This window comes from Panthera uncia, chromosome X, assembly GCF_023721935.1.
Source record: "Panthera uncia isolate 11264 chromosome X, Puncia_PCG_1.0, whole genome shotgun sequence".
Classification (NCBI taxonomy): Eukaryota; Metazoa; Chordata; class Mammalia; order Carnivora; family Felidae; genus Panthera; species Panthera uncia.
In genome coordinates, this window is record NC_064817.1 from 30,131,255 (window position 1) to 30,152,932 (window position 21,678).

A 21,678-nucleotide genomic window follows, 5' to 3' on the forward strand; every position below is an offset into this window, starting at 1 on the left:
TCACCTATTCTCTGTTCTGCTTCTCTCATCCTTGCTGTCACTGCATCTAGTTTAGTTTGCATCTCATTTACAGCATTTTTAAATTCATCATGACTATTTCTTAGGTCCTTGATCTCTGCAGCAATAGATTCTCTGCTATCTTCTATGTTTTTTTCAAGCTCAGCTATTAGTCTTAGGACTGTTATTCTATTTTAATGTTCACATATATTGTTTATATCTCTTTTGAGCCATTCTCCAGCTGTCATTTCTTCCTTGAATTTCTTTTGAGGAGAATTACTCCATTTCATTATTTTGGCTGGTTTTATGTGTTTTAGTAGCTTGTTCTGACTCCTGTACCTGTGAATACTACTATATTAAAATGCAGTCATACTGTCTAGAGCCTGGCATGTCCAAAAGTGTTTTTGATGTGTGTTGCATGCTATCCATTGTTGCATCTTTGGTTGCTTTTTCTCACTGCTTATTGTGGTGGATTTGACTTTCCACCAGGTGTTCTTTGATTTTTTCATTGAAGTAACCCTGGAAAAAAGGAATAAGTGGGCAGGGGAAGAAGTCTTATCCCATACAAAGAGAGAAATGACAGGGGTCGAAAAAAATATCAGGCAGAGAATCAAAGAAAGTATAAGCCTTAATCTAGAGAGAGAGGAAAATAAAGAAGAAAAACGTACAGAAAAGGTATAAAAAAATTGAGTAAAAATGCCTGATGAAGCAAACAAACAACCAGAAAAGAGAATGAAAAAAAAAATATATGTATACACACACACACACACACACACACACAGACACAAAATAAGTATTGATCAAAAATCAAATCAGGATCTCTGGGCCTGATTCCAGTGGAAAGAGGTTTAAGAAATGGAGGGTGGTAGAGGGAAAAAGAAGAAAAAAGAGAAGTAAAAGAAGAGAAAAAAATAATAAAAGAATTAAAAAAGAAACAGACTAATATACAAAACATCAGGATAGTTGTCTCTTGGTGCCTGGGGGCTGTTCTGGTCTGGAGCAGAGGCCATCTGGTTTGGTTGGGGTCAGTCCTGCTCTGGTAGATAAGTAGTTACCCAGCACAGAGTGGCAGGGTTTGGTATAAGTGGGTTCTGTCCCCACTGGGGGCCACTGTGATGTTCTCTGAATCCCAGCCATGTTGGTGATGGGGCAGAAAATGGTAACACCCCAACTCTCTTCCCCAGATAGGGTGTCTCAAACCATGCTGTTCAGGCAGCCCTCACATAATAGTGCTGGCAGGCAGCTTGTCCTGCTCCACAGTCTCCTGTGCCTCCTAGGTGCTCTGCTCGGATTCAAACCTGATGTCTTAAAGGATCCTGCACCACAAAACCCAATTCTGGAATAGCGCCAGTCTGCCCAGTCGACAAAGAGCCTCTGGTTGGCGCCTGCAGGGTGTTTTGTCCTTTGAGGGGCAATAAACCCTCTTCCTACAGTACTCGAGGGAGGGGACTGCTCTTGCCCAGTGTGTCCCTGAGATCACTACAGCTCCCAGGGGCTGGCTCCCCTCCCCTCCCAGGCACATGCAAACAGCTGGCTCTGGTCCAGAGAAAGTTGCGTACCCCTGAAAACCCCTATCTTCACTTGTAAGGTTGTTTGCAAAGTAGAAACTGTCACTCTCTATATTTTTGGTTCCCCAGACTATGGTCTGGAGATGTTTTTCTCTTGTCCAAATACAATCCCACACGTCTCCAGCCTCTCCTCACTTCCTTTGGTCTCTCCACAGAAGGGGTCCCCTCCCCTCCGTACCTATGCCATCCGTTCTCCGTTTTATCTCTTCCACTTTGCAAACACGCGCTTCTGTCCCACTAAGCTGTCTCTTTCCACCTGTGGGGATCCTTCTGCCCCTCAGCAGATTGATTTCCTGGGTGTTCCAGATGACCTGACTTCAATTCAACTGTGTTGGAGGGATGAGGGGGAAATAATGATCCCCCTACTTTTCCACCAGCTTGATTCCTCCCAGACAAATATAATCCTGATGGACGCCACTAGACTGTTAGTTTTTCCCTGAGCAGTTTCTTTTCTCTTTATAAATTATGGTGCCTACCATAGTATTGGCACTCAGAAGTATTAACAATAACATCTGGCACTGGCTGTTTTCGTGGCATCACACACTATGGTAATTGCTTTACATGTCTTATTATCTCTCTACTTGACCACTGCAAAACTAAGAGGTACACACTATGTTTTTAAATTTATGGAAACTGCCATCGCATGAAAATGTACCTAACCCTAAGGCAAAATATATATGTGACACTCACTCATCATTCTGTTTAATGTTCCATGCATTTGAATTTTCCTTTGGAGGAAGAACTTGTAAGTCATTCTTTCCATCAAATATTATTTTCTTACTCCAAAGGAAATGATGAATTTAAACAGATAAAGCAGCCCACACCAAATGTGCCTAATATCTCCTGGGTTCTCAATACATTTGAATTATAGAAATGTGTTAATTACTGGTAGCAATATCAGAAGTTCTATCTCTAGGACTGTGAACACATAAAAACAAAAAAGCCTCTGGTAATTGTAATTTTTTACTCTGAAAACTGAATGAGTGATGTTAATAAGTATTTCAGAGTGTTGGGAAACATGAAGGAGAAAGTTTGCTAAATACTGGCATACTTTTTGTCAAATATTTTGATCTGCTTAATAAAATTGGAAAATAAGGTATGCATGTTAGCTTTTAATCAAATTCTCTAGGTCTGTACTCATTTGATAATCTCTCATATAGTATTTCCCTATATTTTGAATTTAATTTAAATAATTTGTTATATAATGTCATTACATTTTTATGCCAGCTCTTATTTTGGATATTAAAATAAATACAATTAAAATATGGTCCATATCTGTTCTTTCTAAATCCTCTGTAGGCACTGTTGAACCATATTCCTCCTTGCAATGTGAAGTAACTTGGCAGCCAGGTTTCAGTTCTCCGGAAAGGGGAGAATTTGTTCTTCACGTCAATGAAGGAAACACAATGACCCTAAAATGTGTTGCACAAGTAATGATTTCCATTGGATATGATTTTTATTTTGAAGACTCTAAATTGGTTGGGCATATATATGTGTGTATAGTTAGGTATATATATATTAGTAAAACTGATTTTCCTTGCAGTATTTTTTTAACTGAATTACCCATCCTCTTGGTACCACTTCTCTACCATAAATGAAGACTTTGCTAAAAAATGGTATTGTGTTACCTAGAATTAACTCAGAAATCCAAGACTTTGGTGCCAATGGTACTAGATTGTTATTAGAGCCTTTATAAACATAAAATAGCATGAGAGCCACTTAACAATTACTTCATTAAAAGAAAAGAAAAATAGAAAAAATTGTGTTTTTGTCCTACTATAATGCCTTGTTAGAATTCTAGTAGTAATTAATAACTCAGTGTGAAATGGATCATGTAATTTACATAGTAAGGAGATATGGAAATTCTTATTTTTATAGAACATACTGCTTATAATAAAAATGAGTAAAGTTAAAACTGCAGTATGTTGATTTTAACATTCTGTGGTAGAGCCCAGAAGGCCTTAAGTTCATGCCTTGTCATCACCAAGAATCCACTTTACTTGTGTACTAAATTTTCTTTCCAATATTGGTAGTAATTTAACAAGTCAATGCTGTTTTATTACATCTCGTCTCTATCTCCAGGCCATGATCATGCTCTTAAATATTTTAGCTATGAAGGAGCTCATAGCCTTAAGAGATAAGAGATTCATCCACTTTAATGATGGCATCAATCAGTACAGTCTTTCCTCTGCTCTAGGCTTGAAATCAGCAGGACCTTACTTTTTTCCCTATGTTTAAATTACTTACTGTTCTTTAAAAAACTTTCTATTGAAGTATATAGTATACACACAGTATATATTATACATACAGAAAAGTATATTATGATTTCCATATTGTTCAGTCTTTACAGACTGATGGCACCTTTGTAACTCACACCCAGATCAACCAGATCAAGAAATAGCATATGACTAATATTCCACAAGAACCATCCTTCCCTCCCCAATTTACAGTTCCAGTCACTCCATCCCTCCCAGAGTCATCACTATCCTTACTTCTAAGGACATAGATTAATCTTTGTTATGAGCTTTATTTAAATGTAATCAAAACATGTGTTCTCTTTTATGTCTGGCTTCTTTTGTTCATCATTAGGTTTGTGGGCTTTGTCTATTCTGAAACGTGTGGTGACAGTGTATTCATTCTCATTCCTGAATAGTATTCCATTGTGTGACTATACCATCATTTTTCTATCACACAGCTGATGGGGATTTGGATTGTTTCAGATTTATCACTACTATAATAGTGCTTCTGTTGACATTTTTATAGATGTATTTTGGTGAATATATGCACATAGTTCTTTAACTGTTGCTTTCATAACTGTGTATGACAAAGTTACTAATATAAATTTGCGCACATACCCCATGTGTATTTTTTCTAACAGATAAAAGATGAACAATTTAGTAGTTTAGGCTTTGCATTAGTAATGTCATTTATTAGTTACTTTGTGTCAGGCAGGATGCTAAATGCTATTCATGTATTTTCTAATTTAATCTTTACAACAACTCTGTAAGGCTGTATTTATGACTCAGTTGATGGATGAGGAAATGCAGGATTAGGGTGGGTAATTAACAACGGTGAGTTCACACATGCAGTAAATGCTCTAGATGGAATTTCTATCCAGATCTCTTTGCCTCCACAGTCTTTGCTGTTACCCTTTGTTAAACTTTCCTACCCTAGGATTGCTTAAAAATAAAGTCTGAGATCTCAATAATGGGTTAGGTTATTTTATGATAAATTCTTGACACCCTTAAAGTTAAATGAATTGTGAAGTGTTTCTCTTAAGAAAGTAAAGATGGAGGAACATGAAGTGATTAAATAAAATGTTCATTGTCATTAATTTATGAAGTATTTAGTTGACCACTTTGTTATGTTAGCTTTGTTTATTTTTTTAATTTTTAAAATGTTTTTTTTAACATTTTATTTATTTTTGAGAGAGAGAGAGAGAGAAAGAGAGAAAGAGAAGTGAGCAGGAGAGAGGCAGAGAGGGAGACACAAAATATGGAGCAGGTTCCAGGCTCTGAGCTATCAGCACAGAGCCTGACATCGGGCTAGAACCCACGAACCGTGAGATCACAACCCTAACCCGAAGTCAGACGCTTAACTGACTGAGCTACCCAGGAGCCCCTATTAGCTTTGTTTACAAATCTATTATTCCAATTTCCCAAGTCATATTCTTCAAATAATTATAAGAAAGTATTAAAACCTCCTAAGACAATAAATAATTCATCATAGATAGAGATAATAGGATGTGGTATAAAGAGCACTGAATAAGGAATTGGACTACTTGAGTTCCAGTTCCCCTTTGTTATTGTTTCCTTTCCTGTGAAATAGGAGAGATAGATAATATCAGCATTTTCACAGAGTGTCCTATGATACTGTAGTTGGGGAAGTTATTTGTGCAGGGTTAAGGAGGAGTTCTGTGCCTAAGTAATTCTGAATCACAGTGAACTACCTCCTCATTCTCAGATAAGCAAAGTGTGCATTATCAACATATTAAGTGCTAAGAGAAGACTTCTAGTAAAAACGTGTCAATATAATTTCATTTGGCACACTATTTCCTATGCTAGGGGACTCTTGAACTCTTTACTTTTGCAGAGCACATGGTAACACCCTGTACATGGTTGGATAGATGATTTCTAAGATCTCCTTCAGTGATTAATCTACATGATTCTAAGTCTCATATTTACTTTCTCCATTGAGTTGTCTTAATCCCCCTGCCTTCCTCCGTTTAGCAGTACGTTTTAGATCTTCCATTCTATTTTTCCTTTCTCTTAAGTACATCATAACATTTGATAACACTTCATATTCTAGAAATTTCCATGAAGCTGAAAAAATTTGAGTCCTTTGGTAGGGGATAAAAATATTTATTACTATTTCTATCATAACTTCTCTTTTATTATTAGGTTGGCCACACCAAGGTCGTATTTTTGGAGCCAAGGATCCTCTTCAGTAATAGCCCTCAAGGTTTAACAACTTGGAGGAAAGCGATTCTACACAATGTAGGACAAAACCATGCTTATTTCAAGGTAATGTAGAATCTTGGAATCTTGTTTGGAGCAGATCACATTATAATTTGAATTAGTCTTTTGCCATGAACACTGTAGTGTTGCTTTATAAATTGGCTGGTGCTAATATTAGTCTCATAATATTTCGTATGAGACTTATCTGAGTACATTTCATCTACTTTGTCCTTGTAATTTCCCACAATAAGTTTTTCTCCTTTTTTTCCCCTCCTTTAGTCTCTCTTTTTCTTCTTACCCTTCTTTTTCTTCCTGTCATTTTGTCTTATTGAAAAGATAATTTGAAAAAATAACACTTCAGAAAGTATCTATTGTTGCTATTACAACTCTATATTTAATTACATGTTTTTCCTTCTTTCTTCATTTTCACTCTATCATCAGGACTATTATGGTAGAAACTGGGACCTAGAGCAAGATCCTTCTAAAGATACTCTTTTTATACTTGTTGTTCCTGATTTGAATTACAGGGTGAGGGGTGTTTAAAGTGGTGATAGAATTTTTTTTGCTTAAAAATATATTAAGATCTCCCAGTAGAGGTTAGTGTTTGAAACTTTTCATTCAGGCTTTGTATCTACATGTCTTCTTCTGCCCAAACGAAAAGAAAAAAAAAAAAAAACAAAACAGAAAAACCCAGATACCTTTATCTATTCTGTTGCTTGAAAACTACTTCTGAGGTCTATTTGCTCCTTCATTCCAAAAATACCTTAGCCAATTTTCCTTTAAATTATTCTGGCTTCAAGCATGGTAGATACTCCTAAATTAGCCTCTGAGAAACCACACCATAAATCCTTTGGTAAGGTGCTTAGAACTTTTTCGAAGATCAAAATGATATCTTAGGCATTATGTTATCAAGGAGATAACAGAGAAGAGGAGGGTTATCATCTTGCTCTCCTCCCCCCCCCCCCCCCCCCCAGCCCTGTAATGTTGCTTTCAGTATTTACTGTCAGGAAAAAGACAAACTATCAAAGTAGTATCTAGAATTTTGTCATCTTCTCTAACAGATATGTCTCATCCTTGTAAGTTTTGCAATTTCTTGAAAACGTTCCAGACAATAAACTTCATCATCTTTTTTTCAATTGGATGCCACCACTACCGAAATTTCTGTTTCCTGGGTTAGGGCTACAAACCCTTCTTGAAGTTTATTTGTGCGTCTAGTGTTTGAAAACTTATTACAAAATCATCTCATGCTCTGTGCCCAGGGTCCTCTCTCTAGGTAGTAGTTTGGAAGCTTTCTTATGAAAGCTTCAGAACAGTAACTTTAAAGGGATAATGTAGCATTTCTGCAAATTTTCATTTACAGGTTTGTGACCAGAGTCTTTTGTCTACCATTAATATTGTTCCATCACAAGGAATAATTCCATTTGGGGGACTAACTGTTCTCAATATCTCCTGTACACCAACTGTAGCAGAAAAATTTGATACAAGAGCAAAGGTATGTTTATGCATATATGTATTCATACCTTATGTATGTCTATGTGGATTTGTTTGGTTGTTTTTAGATATTTATAATAGTAGGTATAATACTGTAAAATGTTGTGTGTGTTTTATTCTTAGAAAACTTGTTTTAATGATTTCTTCTAATGGGAATAGGGTTTAATGGTTTAATGGTTTATGATACTAATCAATTGATTTTAAAATTTGTGTTATTTTTTTTAGCAGTTGAGTTACCTCTAAAATATGCAGTTTTTAGAGGTCTGTGAAATAAGCAACTTTACCTGTATAATCTTATAGAAATGGTTAGCAGAACCTGGCAAGAGGATTTGTAGAAAATATTTTGGTGAAAGTTAGTAATGGAAATTTCTACTAAGTTGAAATGGATACCTTTCATCAGTATGAGGCATTTTTCACATGAAATTAGAATGATGTTTGGTGTCTCTAAGTTGTGCTAAGTCTTCATTAGTCATAGAGGAAAGGATGACTTTTTTACATGACATTAATTAGATATTTGATTTAACTAGATACCTTAAGAAAAATTAATCAATTTTGGAATGTTAATTCTAAGTAGCTTCAATGACTTTATGAATTGTAGGCAAATTCTATATGGTGTTAACATCTATATTTTATAGCATGCATAAAATGTGTACTAGTTTATATTCTTAGAGCTATTTAAATAGGAAAAGATATTACCTTGATTTTAGAGGCTTCTCTAAGTGATCGCTAAACAGAACAAATAAAACATAAGACCAGTCTCTGATAAATGTTATTATAAACTCAAGGAGTGGAATACTCTTTTTTTAAAATTTTTAATGTTTATTTATTTTAGAGAGAGAGAGAGAGAGAGAGAGAGAGAGAGAGAGAGAGAGAGAACACGAGTGGGGGAGGGGCAGAGAGAGAGGGAGACACAGAATCCAAAGCAGGCTCCAGGCTCTGAGCTGTCAGCAAAGAGCCAGATGCGGGGCTCAAACTCACAAACCGTGAGGTCGTGACCTAAGCTGAAGTCATACGCTTAACTGACTGAGCCACCCAGGTGCCCCAAGGAATGGAATACTCTTGATATTCAGTCTAATGATCAACTGTGTATATTTACTTACATTAGAAATGATAGGTACACTTATCAAATCAAAATGAATAGTTTTGGATATATCCTCTATTTTATCCTTAATTTCCCCTAACAGTTAATTTTTAAATAATTTGACAATATTATTAATGTGATAAACACCAAAAATTGTCCCAAATAAACCATCAAATGATTGTATCTTACTTTTAAACAGAAATATGTATTGAAGGGTGTTTATAAATTATATATTGTGGTATATGGTCTGAGGTTTCAGCAGAATTTTTTTATATAATATTCTGGAAAACATAAAAAATAATGCCACTAAAATACAGATTTTACTAAAAGATTAATTTCTACTGTATTTTAGAAGGTTATGCTGTTTTTACAATGCTTACCTTTTTAACAAAATATAATAAGATTCATTTATTCATCCGCTCAACACATATTTCCTGGGCACAAATTTTATGTTAGTTTCTGTTGTAGATTCCAGTGGATGACAAATGATGCGGAGGTGGGTAAAAAACAGCCCTGAAAAGTTGAGATTATGTATGGGGTTTATCAATGAAGAACATGTTGATTTGTAATTTCCTCTGAATCATTAAATGATGCTTTTTATGATTTTAGTCAAGTATTTTGTTTTTATAGTATATATTCTTTAAATAAAATTTGGAAGTTGTATAATATTATGAATATACTGATTTAGTTAATAAAATTAAATGGCACATAGCTTTCCCCAATAATTTTGAACAAATGATAATTTGGAGTTTATTTGCCTATGTACACTGTCACTGACTTTCTGTGGAAAGGGTACAATATATTCGTATCATACAATATACAGAAAGTATAGTGTCACTGAGTTTCTGTAGAAAGGGTAAAATACATTCATATCTCTTTCTTAGATATATATTTAGATTTAAATCTAGACTTGTTATACTCTATTCTTATACAGGTAAGGCTTTCAGCGAATGCTGTTATTGTGGTTCTGAGATTTTGCTTAGACACTTTAATATTCAGTTAATCTACATTTCTAATTTTGTAGGAATTCGTGAAACGAAATTCTTATTTCACTATCTTAACTTTCCCGGAGGCAGTTGAGTGTTCAGGTAGTCCTTTGTTCAAATTTAGCCACTGCTGTTCTGAGACATCAAGAAAAAAGCAAAATCCTCTGCCTCTCTGAGCCTCAATTTTCCTGAGTTGGAAATTAGGATATTCATATTAACGACCTCACAGGATACTGAGGAATAATAAGGAGACAATGTATTTAGCACGATTCCTGGCCCATTTACTCAGCAATGTTTTTTAGCTACTTTCATTATTATGGTCATTGTGGATGTTAGTGTCTCGCCATGGGAAGAAGTGTTTGTACTCAGTGCCCTGTCTGTTTTAATTTTGAATAATCTCTTGAAATTAGGTAAATACAAAAGGGATACAGGGAGTGGCAATAACATCTAGTCACATGGGTAGAACTCTGTCATCAAACTCATAAGCTGTGAACTGGTCCTGCTTGTGGTGTAGGTTTTTGAGAGTTGAACATTCATTCCTCTTAGGAACAAATTCTGCATAACAAGAAATGCGATGACAACTGCCAGAATAAATCTTGTGACATTTATAATATGGTATGAGTATTTGAATTTTAAAATATTACGAAATGCCAGGTAACACTTTAGCAAGATGCGAGGAGATTTTAATGCGGTTTCTACAAAGTTTTATATTTCTCTTAAATAAGGTTGCTATTCGCCATGCAAATGTCATAGACCTTAGGATTGGTGGATCTGTTGAGATTGCTGATGTGGAAATTAACCCGGTGAGTACGTTACCTATTTGTGGAACTGGTTTATAAGTGTGGTGACTTGTGTTTTGTGTCCCTAGTCAACCCATTTATGTTTAAAAATATTTTATTATATAATACTTTGGCACATCGAAATTTATATATGTAATATAAGTGATGAAGCAGAATATGAAATGAAGGTTTAATTATTTACCACTGAACGAGGTGGCTGGGTGGCTAGACACAGAAGCTGAAGCAGACTCCAGGCTCTGAGCTGCCAGCACAGAGCCTGACACAGGGATCGAACTCTCAGACCGCAAGATCATGACCTGAGCTAAAGTTGGATGCTCAACCAGTTGAGCCACCCAGGCGCCCCTGGCTCGTTCATTTTTGAGCTTTGTAACAAACATGTGCTGTGTGTAGTCTTTGGTGAGTTAGTTTTAACTGACTGTTATATTTGCAAAGTTTATCTAAATTGTGTGTAGCTGTATTTTTTTCCTTCTCACTTCTGCTTAGTAGTCCGTTATGTTGCAGTAGACCTGTTGTAATTTGTAGATCCATTCCGCTGTCCATTCAATGAAGTGTTTCTGTTTTCTGGTTACTACAAACATGACAGCTGGGAACATTTGTGTACATATCTTACAAGGTACAAATGCCAGTGTTTCTCTAGGAGTGGAGTTGCTGAGTCGCAGAATATGTGCATTTTTGGCTTCACAAGATAGTTTCCATATTTTCTTCTCAAGTTTCCAATACCCCCACATCCTTTTTTTCCATAAGTTGTATTGTAAGACTTCATGTTTATCTATCTATTAAGTATAAAATGATATCTCACTGTGGTCTTGATTTGCATTTTCTGAACTATAGTTGTATATATGTATGTATGTATTTTTAATGTTTATTTATTTTTGAGAGAGAGAGTGTGCAGGGATGGAGGAAGGGCAGAAAGAGGGAGACACAGAACTCGATGCGAGCGACAGGCTCCACACCGTCAGTACAGAGCCTCATGTGGGGCTCGAACTCACGAACTGTGAGATCATGACCTGAGCTGAAGTCGGATGCTTAACCGACTGAGCCATCCAGGCACCCCTAGTTGTATTTATTTTTTAAATCATTGCTCTGTACCCTGCTAAAACTTTGTCCTACAATTGACAGAGTACATACACACACATACTTTTTTTTTTTCCCCCCTGGCAAGTCTCTCAGGAATTAAGTCTGGTCTCATCTACCCAAAAAATTTAACTGTAATCCTTCAAAGCAGGCTCATATGCCCCTCCATTGTGGAATTTATAACATGTTACAAACATCTTAAACTCTGGGAACATCTTCATCATAGCATTTATCCTATTATTTTGAGGTCATCTGCACATCTGTTTTTGTCTCCCACTAGTACTGCAGCACCTGACACCATTCTGGTGCTGAATTAAATTGAGCAGATCTTGATGAGGCTGCCAGTGCCTCCAGTAGGGCCTCATTTCTATTCTGTACTTTAATGGCATCACCACAATTCTAGTGTCTTCCTTTAAGTTATAATTTTCTTTTATTTAACTAATTTTTTTTTAATGTTTGTGTATTTTTGAGAGAGAGAGAGGGAGGGAGGGAGAGAGGGACACACAGAATCTGAAGCAGGCTCCAGGCTCTGAGCTGTTAGTGCAGAGCCTTAGGTGGGGGCTTGAACTCAAGGACCTCGAGATGATGACCTGAGCCGAAGTCAGACACTTAACTGACTGAGCCACCCAGGTGCCCCGTTGAGTTATAATTTTCTAACCTTTATTTTATTTGGTGTTGAAGACATGATAAGTCCACATCAATTGGCAAATACTAGGCTAGCTTGTCCAAGACTGTGGTGATTCTTTGAGACTAAACCCTTAGTATCCAGAGTGCTTTTTTCCATTGCTATAGTGTTTCTCCTTGAACAATATTAGAAGTATATGGAGACTTTTACTATTTAATTTCCACACCCTAAAGGAATTTGTGGCATGCTTTGCATGTTATGGTACAATCGAGTAATTTTTTAAGACTTGATATTAATATATATCAATATTCCTTAATATGTTGAATTTTAAGCATAGCTGCCTAGCTGCCTTTTAAAAATAATATTCTGGCATCACCAGATATTATCAGTAATACATGTATTTATTTTTATTTTTTAAAAGATTTTTAAAGTTTATTTTTGAGAGTGAGTGAGCAGAGGAGGGGCAGAGAGAGAGGGAAAGAGAGAGTCCCAAGCAGGGTACACGCTCTCAGCACAAAGCCCAACATGGGGCTCAGACTCACAAACCATGAGATCATGTCCTGAGCTGAAATCCAGAGATGGACGTTTAACCGACTAAGCCATCCAGGCACCTTTGTCAGTAATACATTTAATAACTGTATGGCATGGAATATGTATCTTAAAAACAATTATGAAATTTTATCCGAATGAACATATGGACAAGACCGGCATGGCAAAAGAGGAGTGATTTTTGTGCAAATACAAAGCATCAGACTTTTATTACCCATATCGGATTTTACAGATTTCACCTGTAGAACTAGGTTGACATTATAAGTGAAACAGATAGTGGCCATTTGACCGTAATGCAATATTTTCCTCAACATTTCTCTTTAATGTTATGTATAATTCTTTTACTTAGAAACTGTAAGGCTAAAATGTAGTAATTCTGCCAAAAGAGGAATCCTACAGAATTTTGTGATGTCAGCACATGCTTGGCACGTCTGCTGAAGTTAAGATACATTCAATGGCACAAAAACAGACACTCAGATCAATGGAACAGAATAGAGAACCCAGAAATGGATCCACAAACGTATGGCCAACTAATCTTTGACAAAACAGGAAAGAATATCCAATGGAATAAAGACAGTCTCTTCAGCAGGTGGTGCTGGGAAAACTGGACAGCGACATGCAGAAGAATGAAGCTGGACCACTTTCTTACACCATATACAAAAATAAACTCAAAATGGTTGAAAGACCTAAACATAAGGCAGGAAGCCATCAAAATCTTCGAGGAGGAAGCAGGCAAAAACCTCTTTGACCTTGGTTTCAGCAACTTCTTACTCAACAGGTCTCTGGAGGCAAGGGAAACAAAAGCAAAAATGAACTATTGGCACCTCATCAAAATGAAAATCTTCTGCACAGCGAAGGAAACAATCAGCAAAACTAAAAGGCAACCAACGGAATGGGAGAAGATATTTGCAAATGACATAACAGATAAAGGGTTAGTATCTAAAATCTATAAAGAACTTATCAAACTCAACACCTAAAAAACAAATAAACCAGTGAAGAAATGGGCAAAAGACATGAGTAGACACTTCTCCACAAAAGACATCCAAATGGCCAACTGACACATGAAAAGATGTTCAACATCACTCATCATCAGGGAAATACAAATAAAAACCACAATTAGATACCACCTCCCACCTGTGAGAATGGCTAACATGAACAACTCAGGCAACAGTAGATGTGGTCGAGGATGCGGAGAAAGAGGATCTCTTTTGCACTGCTGGTGGGAATGCAAACTCGTGCAGCAACTCTGGAAAACAGTATGGAGGTTCCTCCAAAAATTAAAAGTAGAACTACTCTACAACCCAGCAATTGCACTACTAGGTATTTATCCAAGGGATACAGGTATGCTGTTTCGAAGGGACACATGAACTCCCATGTTTATAGCAGCACTATCAACAATAGGCAAAGTGTGGAAAGAGCCCAAATGTCCATCGATGGATGAATGGATAAAGAAGATGTGGTGTATATATATATATATACAATGGAGTATTACTCAGCAATCAAAAAGAATGAAATCTTGCCATTTACAACTACGTGGATGGAGCTAGAGGGTATTATGCTAAGCGAAATTAGAGAAAGACAAATATCATAGACTTCACCCATATGAAGACTTTAAGATACAAAACAGATTAACATAAGGGAAGCAGGGGCGCCTGGATGGCTTAGTCGGTTGGGCATCAACTTTGGCCCAGGTCATGATTCACGGTTCGTGAGTTCGAGCCCCGCATCGGGCTCTGTGCTGACAGCTTGGAGCCTGGAGCCTGTTTCGGATTCTGTCTCTCTCTCTCTGCCCTTCCCCTGCTCGCATTCTGTCTCTCTCTCTCTCTCTCTCTAAAATAAATAAAAACATTAAAAAAATTAAAAAACAAAAAACAAAAAATAGCTGCATCTTAAACTCACCAAGTTGTGCACATTAAAAAAACAATACATTCGATAAACATGACTTACATATATTTAAGCTAGGTTTCAGGTACTAGAGATATAAAAATGAATCAGGCCTAAGGTCCACTAGGAGAGACAGATCTGTAAACAAATAACCAGTCTTTATGATGTAATGGTAAGTAAATATAAGGAAGAGAAGTAGTTCTGAGCACAGCATAATAAATTTTGGTTTATCTAACTGGGATTTGAAGGATACATAATATTTTATCAGGCAATTTCAAGTTAGAGAAAAGCCTTCCTAACAGAAGGGACACATTGATAAAGACACAGAGGGTGAAGCATCAGGTATTGGTTGGAAATGACAGGTCATATAGCTTGCTGAAGTATGAAGTCATGGGGTAAGAGTGGAGCTAGGTGAGGCAGGGGAAGGTCAAGATGAGCTTTATGAGCCCTGCTAACAAACTTGGGCTTTGTGTGGAAATTGAAGGAGAATCATCACATTTTAAGATAGGAAGTGATATGATCAGATTTACGGTTAGTTTAATTTGTGACTTAGTTGTGGAGGGGAGAATTGGAGAAAGTTCAGGTCAGAAATGAAATGAAAAGTGATGAGTTACTAACTTCATACAATTATGTTAGGGATAAGAGGTGAAGGAGGCAGAATGAACAGGATTTGGTAACTGATTACATATAGGAGGTAGGGGGAAGGAAGGAAAATGTGACCAATTTTTATAGCATACTGTAGTTAATGTCCTTGATAAGAAATAACAGTGTAAAGTTTTTATCAAGGTGTAACTAACATATAACATTATCTTAGTTTTAGGAGTACCACATAATGATCTGATATTTGTATGTGTCGCAAAATGATCACCATAATAAATCCAGTTAATGTATTTCACCAAGCATAGTTAAATACTTTTTCTTGTGATGAGAACTTTAAGATTCTTAAAGTATAATTTTTGGTTTACATTATTTTCATAGAATATTACTCTGCTTTCTAATTCTTTCTCTTTTTTAAATTTTAGGGCGTATTTAACTTCAGTGGTACCTATGTTGGCGCTACTCAGATTATTCCATTTATAATAAAAAACAAAGGTATAACACGTGCCAGAGTGGAATTTAATCTACAAGACTTTGAATATTTTTCTCTGGACTTCCAACGTAAATTAGGTATATTTTTTATACTATATTAATACTCTTTTAAACAGTTTTAAGTTGCTTTAAGGTACGATTTTGAAAAATACTGTAAGTCAAGGGCAATTGTTCTTAAATGTTTTTAATTACTCAGTGCATGCTTTTCTTATGGGTTATACTCTATAACTCATCATGGTTTTATTTCTGGAAACATACCAATATTAATATAAGAATATTTTGCTAATGCATAACATATAACTATGCTTATGAGTTGATTTAATATAGTTAGTTAAGACTGTTATGTGTAAGTATATATTATAAATGAAAATGAAATTATTAATTGCTAATTTTGATTGCCCAAGAATTTCAGGTAAATGTCTGTGGAGAGCTATCTGTTTACTCATGTATTAAGTATCTTTATGTCACATTAAGTTTAAAAGATAGGCACTTCTTTTTTTTAAATTTTTTTTTTTAAGTTTTTAATGTATTTATTTGGGAAGAGAGAGCACAAGCAGGGGAGGGGCAGAGAGAGAGGGAGAGAGAAAATCCTAAGCAGGCTCCAAGCTGTCAGCACAGAGCCCAATGCGGGGCTTGATCTCACAAACTGTGAGATCATGACCTGAACTGCAGTCAAGAGTTGGACACTAACTGACTGAGCCACCCATGTGCTCCAAAAGATAGGTGCTTCTATAAAGACATTTCATTTGTTTACTCCAGCGGTTGGCACAGTAAGGCCTGTGGCTAAATCTGGCCTGAAATGTGTTTTTATACATAAAGTTTTATTGGAGTACAGACCCACTCATTTGCTTGCATATTATTTATGGCTCCTTGCATATTATAATGGCAGAGTTGAACAGTTGTGATAGAAACCATATGGCTTGAAAAGCCTACAGTATTTAGTATCTGGACCCTTACAGAAAAATCTTGCCAACCATTGGTTTGGTCATTTCTTCTTCCATAAATATTTGTTGAATACCAATTATAGGCTAGATACTAGACTTTGAGTCTTTAAAGAAAAGAAATTTTCTATGTTCTTAAGAAGTGAACAGTAAGTTTATCAGTCAGGGTCTCAGTAGTCAACAGATCACTCATTCAAAGGGTTTAACTGAAGAGAATTTAAGGAAGGAATTTATCTATGGAGGTGGGAGTTGGGTTAAAAGAAATCAATAAGGGGGGACACCCGTGTGGCTCAGGTCATGATCTCATGGTACATGGGTTTGAGCCCGCGTCAGGCTCTTTGCTGACATCTCGGATTCTGCACCCTGCTTTGGGTTCTTTCCCTCTCTCTCTCTGCTCCTCCCCCGCTTGTGCAATCTCTCACTCTCCCAAAAATAAATAAACTTAAAAAATCAACAAGGGATGGAAGCTACTACTACCTCCACACCTGAAGGAGTAAGAGGAGGCAAGATATTACTGGAGCCTCATGATCAGTGAAACTATGCAAGAGGGACCAACTGATAAGAGCTTTAGCTGTAATGGAGTCCAGTGATTGCCAGAACGGTGGCCAATGCAGTAAAGACATGAGAGCATAAATACCCCCTACCTTCTGACATCCCACTGCTATGTCTCCCTGTGGTTGAACCGAATCAGAGGCAGAAGAACAACGGGGTCTAGCTGAATCGACCTGTAGAATTCAGGACAGAGCAGTACAGAGCAAGATGGCTATTGAATCTAAGTGATAAATGAAGACCACCTGTAACAGGACAGCTGGACAGAAAATCAGGTTATTACCATATAGCATGGCAGATGCTATAAGACAAGGCAGTACATGATGCTAAGGGAGCATATGTCAGGAAAACTCGTTGAGAATCAGTAGTAAGGAAAGATTTCTTGGAGAAGCTGATGCCTAATCTGAGTCTTGAAGAATGAGGAGGAGATACACAAGAAAAGGAAATATGTGAACGAGTGTAAGCAGAGGCCTAGAAATGAGTTAATATGGCAAGTAGTTCAGGATGTGTACAGCATGGAGGAACTGGACTGCACAGGCAAGTGAGACCCAGGTTACTAAGGATCTTTTCTGGACTTTTATCCTCGAGGTTAGGCAGCACCATTAAAGGATATATTATCCAGGCAGTGGTGTGATTTAGGCTCACATTTTGCTAATTTTTCTTTTGAAGCCAAGTTGAGAATGGGCTGGGGGAACATGTGGGAATGAGAAGGGCAAGACCAGAGGGAGATTAGCGAGGGATTGTGGCCCTAAATGTGAGAACTGATGAAAGCCTGAGCACAGGCAGTGGTGCTGGAGATGGGAAGGAAGGGAGTGCCACGGTCCTGAGATAGTACAAATACTCTGACTTGGTTACCGTGTGGACACAGGTATTAGGGAAGAGGAGCAAGGCTCCAGTGTTTCCCGGCTTTTGGTTGTAAGAGGTAGGTGACTGGAAGTACACTTCATATCTGATGTAATATAGAAGGAGGATCAGGTTTAGGTGAGCATGCTGTGTGAGGACACTGTGCCCTAGCTCAGGAATGATTACAGTAGGCAGTTGGAAATACATATGAAGTCTATATTTTTTTTTCAGTCTCAGTATTGTGACTTCAGTTGCTTAACACTTTACTCTTGCCCTCTGCCTCATATACTCTCATGCACCTTGTTCAATGGATCACAGACCCTTTGCTCTTCTGTAAAGCTAGCCTGCAGAGGGCATTTGTTTCTACACTTTGGCCTTAGCCCTGGGTCAAGCCTTCCTTCTAGGCCACTTCTTTATCTTTTCCAATTTTCCCTTGCCTCCAAGCTTTTCTCCTCATACCTTTTTCAGAGAGTGGTCTCCTTAAAGCAAGGATCTTATCACATCTGTCCTCTGCTCACAGAGTTTTGCTGGGGGGCACCTGGGTGGCTCAGTCGGCTAAGCATCTGACTCTTGATTTCTGCTCAGGTCATAGTCTCACAGTTTGTGAGATTGAGCCCCACGTCAGGGTATCACAGCACGGAAACTTCTTGAGATTCATTCATTCATTCATTCATTCATTCTCTCTCTCTCTCTCTCTCTCTCTCTCTCTCTGCCCCTCCTCTGCTGGCGTGCATGTTTTCTCTCTCAAAATAAGTAAATGAACATTAAAAAAAACTTTTTGCTGGCTTCCTGTTACCAATAGCAGTGATTCTTAGCAGTAGGCTGCTGACACAGTCTAGGAGTACTTCCCTTGATCTTAATAATTATTAACAATTTACAATAAAGTTTATACTTAAAGTGTTCTGAAAAATGTATGCTGTTATTATTAAGTATTTGACCACATAACTACCCTTCTGCAACAAATTAGACGGTTTTTCTCATGGTCATTTCACAATTATTGGATAGAGGACTTAAGGGAGAGGAAGTGTTGAGAGCCATTTAGGTAGGACTGCACCTTGTCTTTCCAGTCATCTTTCCCCTTGTAGGTTCCCGCCCCTCCCTCCCTCCCTCTCTCTCTCTCTCTCTCTCTCTCTCTCTCTCTCTCTCTGCTGTAGCCAGACTGTGTTCCACATTTCCTTCCAGTGGCCCTGGGTTCCCTTCTCCTAGGATGCTTCTTCTTCTGTTCCTGGTGCCTGCGATCCCACCACTTTTATAAATTAGCTTCAGCCTTACAAGTCCCTAGGAGTCATTAACCCCATCCCCATCCCTGTCCAGTTGTTTAAATTATTTTTTTAATCTTTACTCACTTAGGACATTGTGTAAGTCTCATTATAGTACTAACAATTTCTGTCTTGTATCAAAAAGAGCTGTGTACCTGTTTGACTCCCCTACCACACTGTGAGTTCTTTGAGGTCAAGGACTATGTAAGTTTTCTTTTCTACTAGACTTACCCAATATGGTGCTGTGTACATTATAGGCACTTAAGAGATACTTTTTGAAGCTGTCTTGCATTATTGCATTTCATAAACTATATGTTAATAAATATTACAATGATATTTATGAAAATTTATTTGTATTGTATATATTCCTAATGTATTTATGAATATTTATTCCTCTTTTTATTATATTTTCTGTCTTCTAGATATATACTCATTCTAGGTGGGTACTCTTTCCTGTATAATATGTATATCTTTTCCCACATTACAAACAGTGCTGGTGTTAATACACACTTCATGGGCTTTTCAGTCATCTAATGGTTTTTACGTTATACATCAAAGTGAGTGAAATTGAATAAGTTGAAGGAGAGTGCAGTCAGTGAGTTATCGAAGTTCTTTTCCTGACAGGTGATTGAAATAATTACCATTCCTTGGGTTAATCAGAAAACTCTAGGGAGAAAAAAGGATTTTTAGAATTGTTTAGTGAGGACAGAAGTTCTACTGTAACAAACATTTGATCTTTCAGGAACTTCTTTTAGAAATTTATTTAAGTGGTTTTAATTATTGACCCTGAAGCTTGCATTATTATTTGACAGTTGTTTCTTTATCTTCACCTAATGCTTTCGTATCTAGAGTGATTCCATTTTGTCAAAGAGTGACCTTGTATAAAATTCTGCTTTTCTTCTTTGTGGACACTTGGAGCCATCAGGAGGAGGTCTGGGTCTTCGCTGCTCTGTCTTTGCTGGAGAATGAGACCCTCACTTTCTTGGATCTACGATTCGGTCCATTACCTGACTTTGACCTTCATTCCTTTCTACATTCATCTGAATATGACTGTGATATGCTGCTTCGACTTTGGAGGTTTTTAAAACTGGGTTTACCGTCCATTTGCTGATTAAATATGTTTGTTCCATTTTTGAATGTCAATTTGGCTGATTAGAACCATGGTATTAGGAGCAATTTTTTAACCAACAGCGAGTTTATGAAGCCCTGCACAGATACTTTAGCAACTGCTTTTTGATTGTTATAGACATGCCTATGAGGTTTCTCAAAGTTTCATTTTCCACATTTAACAGTGGTATTATAGATATGTATCTGACTTTAAAAAATGTTCTTTTTTATGTCTTTTAGGGCATTTCACAGACCCTGCATTTCCTGACATATATTCTCTGGAGGTAGAGGAAGGGACATCTCTGGAATGTGGCATAGCATTTTCTCCCAAAGAAGTATGTTCAGCTTTCTATTACTCATTTTACTGGGGAGTAGTGGAATTAGATAATCCTAACTCAGAAGCTCTCAAAGGTCATCTAAGCTCTTTTTGTGGTGGGTCTTTTTCTTACTTGTAAACATGCCTTGGTATACCTTTTAATTCGGTAAAATGATTACTAGAGCTGTCTGGCTCATGCTTCCAGAGTCTCATGAGGTACAGAAAACACATACAAGGAACCTAGGGTCTCAGTTACGTTCTTTACAAAGTTCAGTATATGGCATGTTATGAAGGAAAGTTGAGGCTAACCCCAAAATCACTTATATTTGAGCTAGCATGTGCTTTGTACTTACATTTAAATGGGTATGTTTAATGCTTTTAGAATCACTACTTGAAATTACCAAAGATGTGCTGTGAGGATTTAAGAGGGGTTCCTATGATTCTGGTTCTTTTTATAGTATCCCTTGATGTTTAGTAATTTCAAAACAACAAACAAAATCAAAGAAAACACCTTTCCTGGAATATGCCCAGGAACAAGGGGTACCACTGGCAAAATTTCAGGAGCCATTTCTCATATATTTTTACTTCAGAAGTTTTGCAAAAGTGCCAGGAGAGAGCTTCTTGCTACTCTCAATGTGAGAAGTCATGTTGATGGGGTTCTTGAGCACATGGCTAAGAATTGTTAAGACATCTTTGGTACAAAAAGGTGATTTTATTAAAGCACGGGGACAGGAACCGTGGGCAGAAAGAGCTGCACTGGGGTTGTGAGGAGTGACCGATGATAGACTTTTAAGTTAGTATAGGTTAGGGATAGTATAAGTTTCTAGGGAATTTGAAAGCAAGGCTTTCAGGACCTTGAGGGGCTAGCTATTATTAAGATAAGGTTACTTTTAGTCTTTAATAAAACAAAAACATTAAGGAAGTCAGGCAGCCATGAGTTGCTTGAGGAAGGTCATGCTCTACATGTTTCAGGTGTCTGTCAGTGAGCTGCATGCTATAAGGAGATTTAATTTAAGCTAAGTTTCTCTTGCCTTTGTTTCCCTCACCAACGTTGCTGTATCC

The 21,678-nt window shown here is 37.1% G+C and overlaps 2 protein-coding genes across 2 annotated transcripts in view; both read left to right on the plus strand.

Moving 5' to 3' along the window:
* LOC125931596 (cilia- and flagella-associated protein 47-like) overlaps nucleotides 1-3,623 on the plus strand; it is a 70,049-nt gene extending 66,426 nt beyond the window's left edge. The window contains exon 16 of the mRNA XM_049643664.1: nucleotides 2,865-3,623. Coding sequence (XP_049499621.1) covers nucleotides 2,865-3,163 — 299 coding nt within the window. The 3' untranslated portion in view covers nucleotides 3,164-3,623. The remainder of the gene's footprint in view (nucleotides 1-2,864) is intronic.
* A 1,231-nt stretch (nucleotides 3,624-4,854) lies between these two features.
* Nucleotides 4,855-21,678, plus strand: part of LOC125931257 (cilia- and flagella-associated protein 47-like) — a 111,817-nt gene continuing 94,993 nt past the window's right edge. Inside the window, exons 1-8 of the mRNA XM_049643221.1 lie at nucleotides 4,855-4,869; nucleotides 5,966-6,088; nucleotides 7,383-7,514; nucleotides 10,127-10,195; nucleotides 10,306-10,383; nucleotides 15,535-15,670; nucleotides 17,960-18,013; nucleotides 20,541-20,635. Of these exons, the coding sequence (XP_049499178.1) occupies nucleotides 4,855-4,869; nucleotides 5,966-6,088; nucleotides 7,383-7,514; nucleotides 10,127-10,195; nucleotides 10,306-10,383; nucleotides 15,535-15,670; nucleotides 17,960-18,013; nucleotides 20,541-20,635 (702 nt within the window). The remainder of the gene's footprint in view (nucleotides 4,870-5,965; nucleotides 6,089-7,382; nucleotides 7,515-10,126; nucleotides 10,196-10,305; nucleotides 10,384-15,534; nucleotides 15,671-17,959; nucleotides 18,014-20,540; nucleotides 20,636-21,678) is intronic.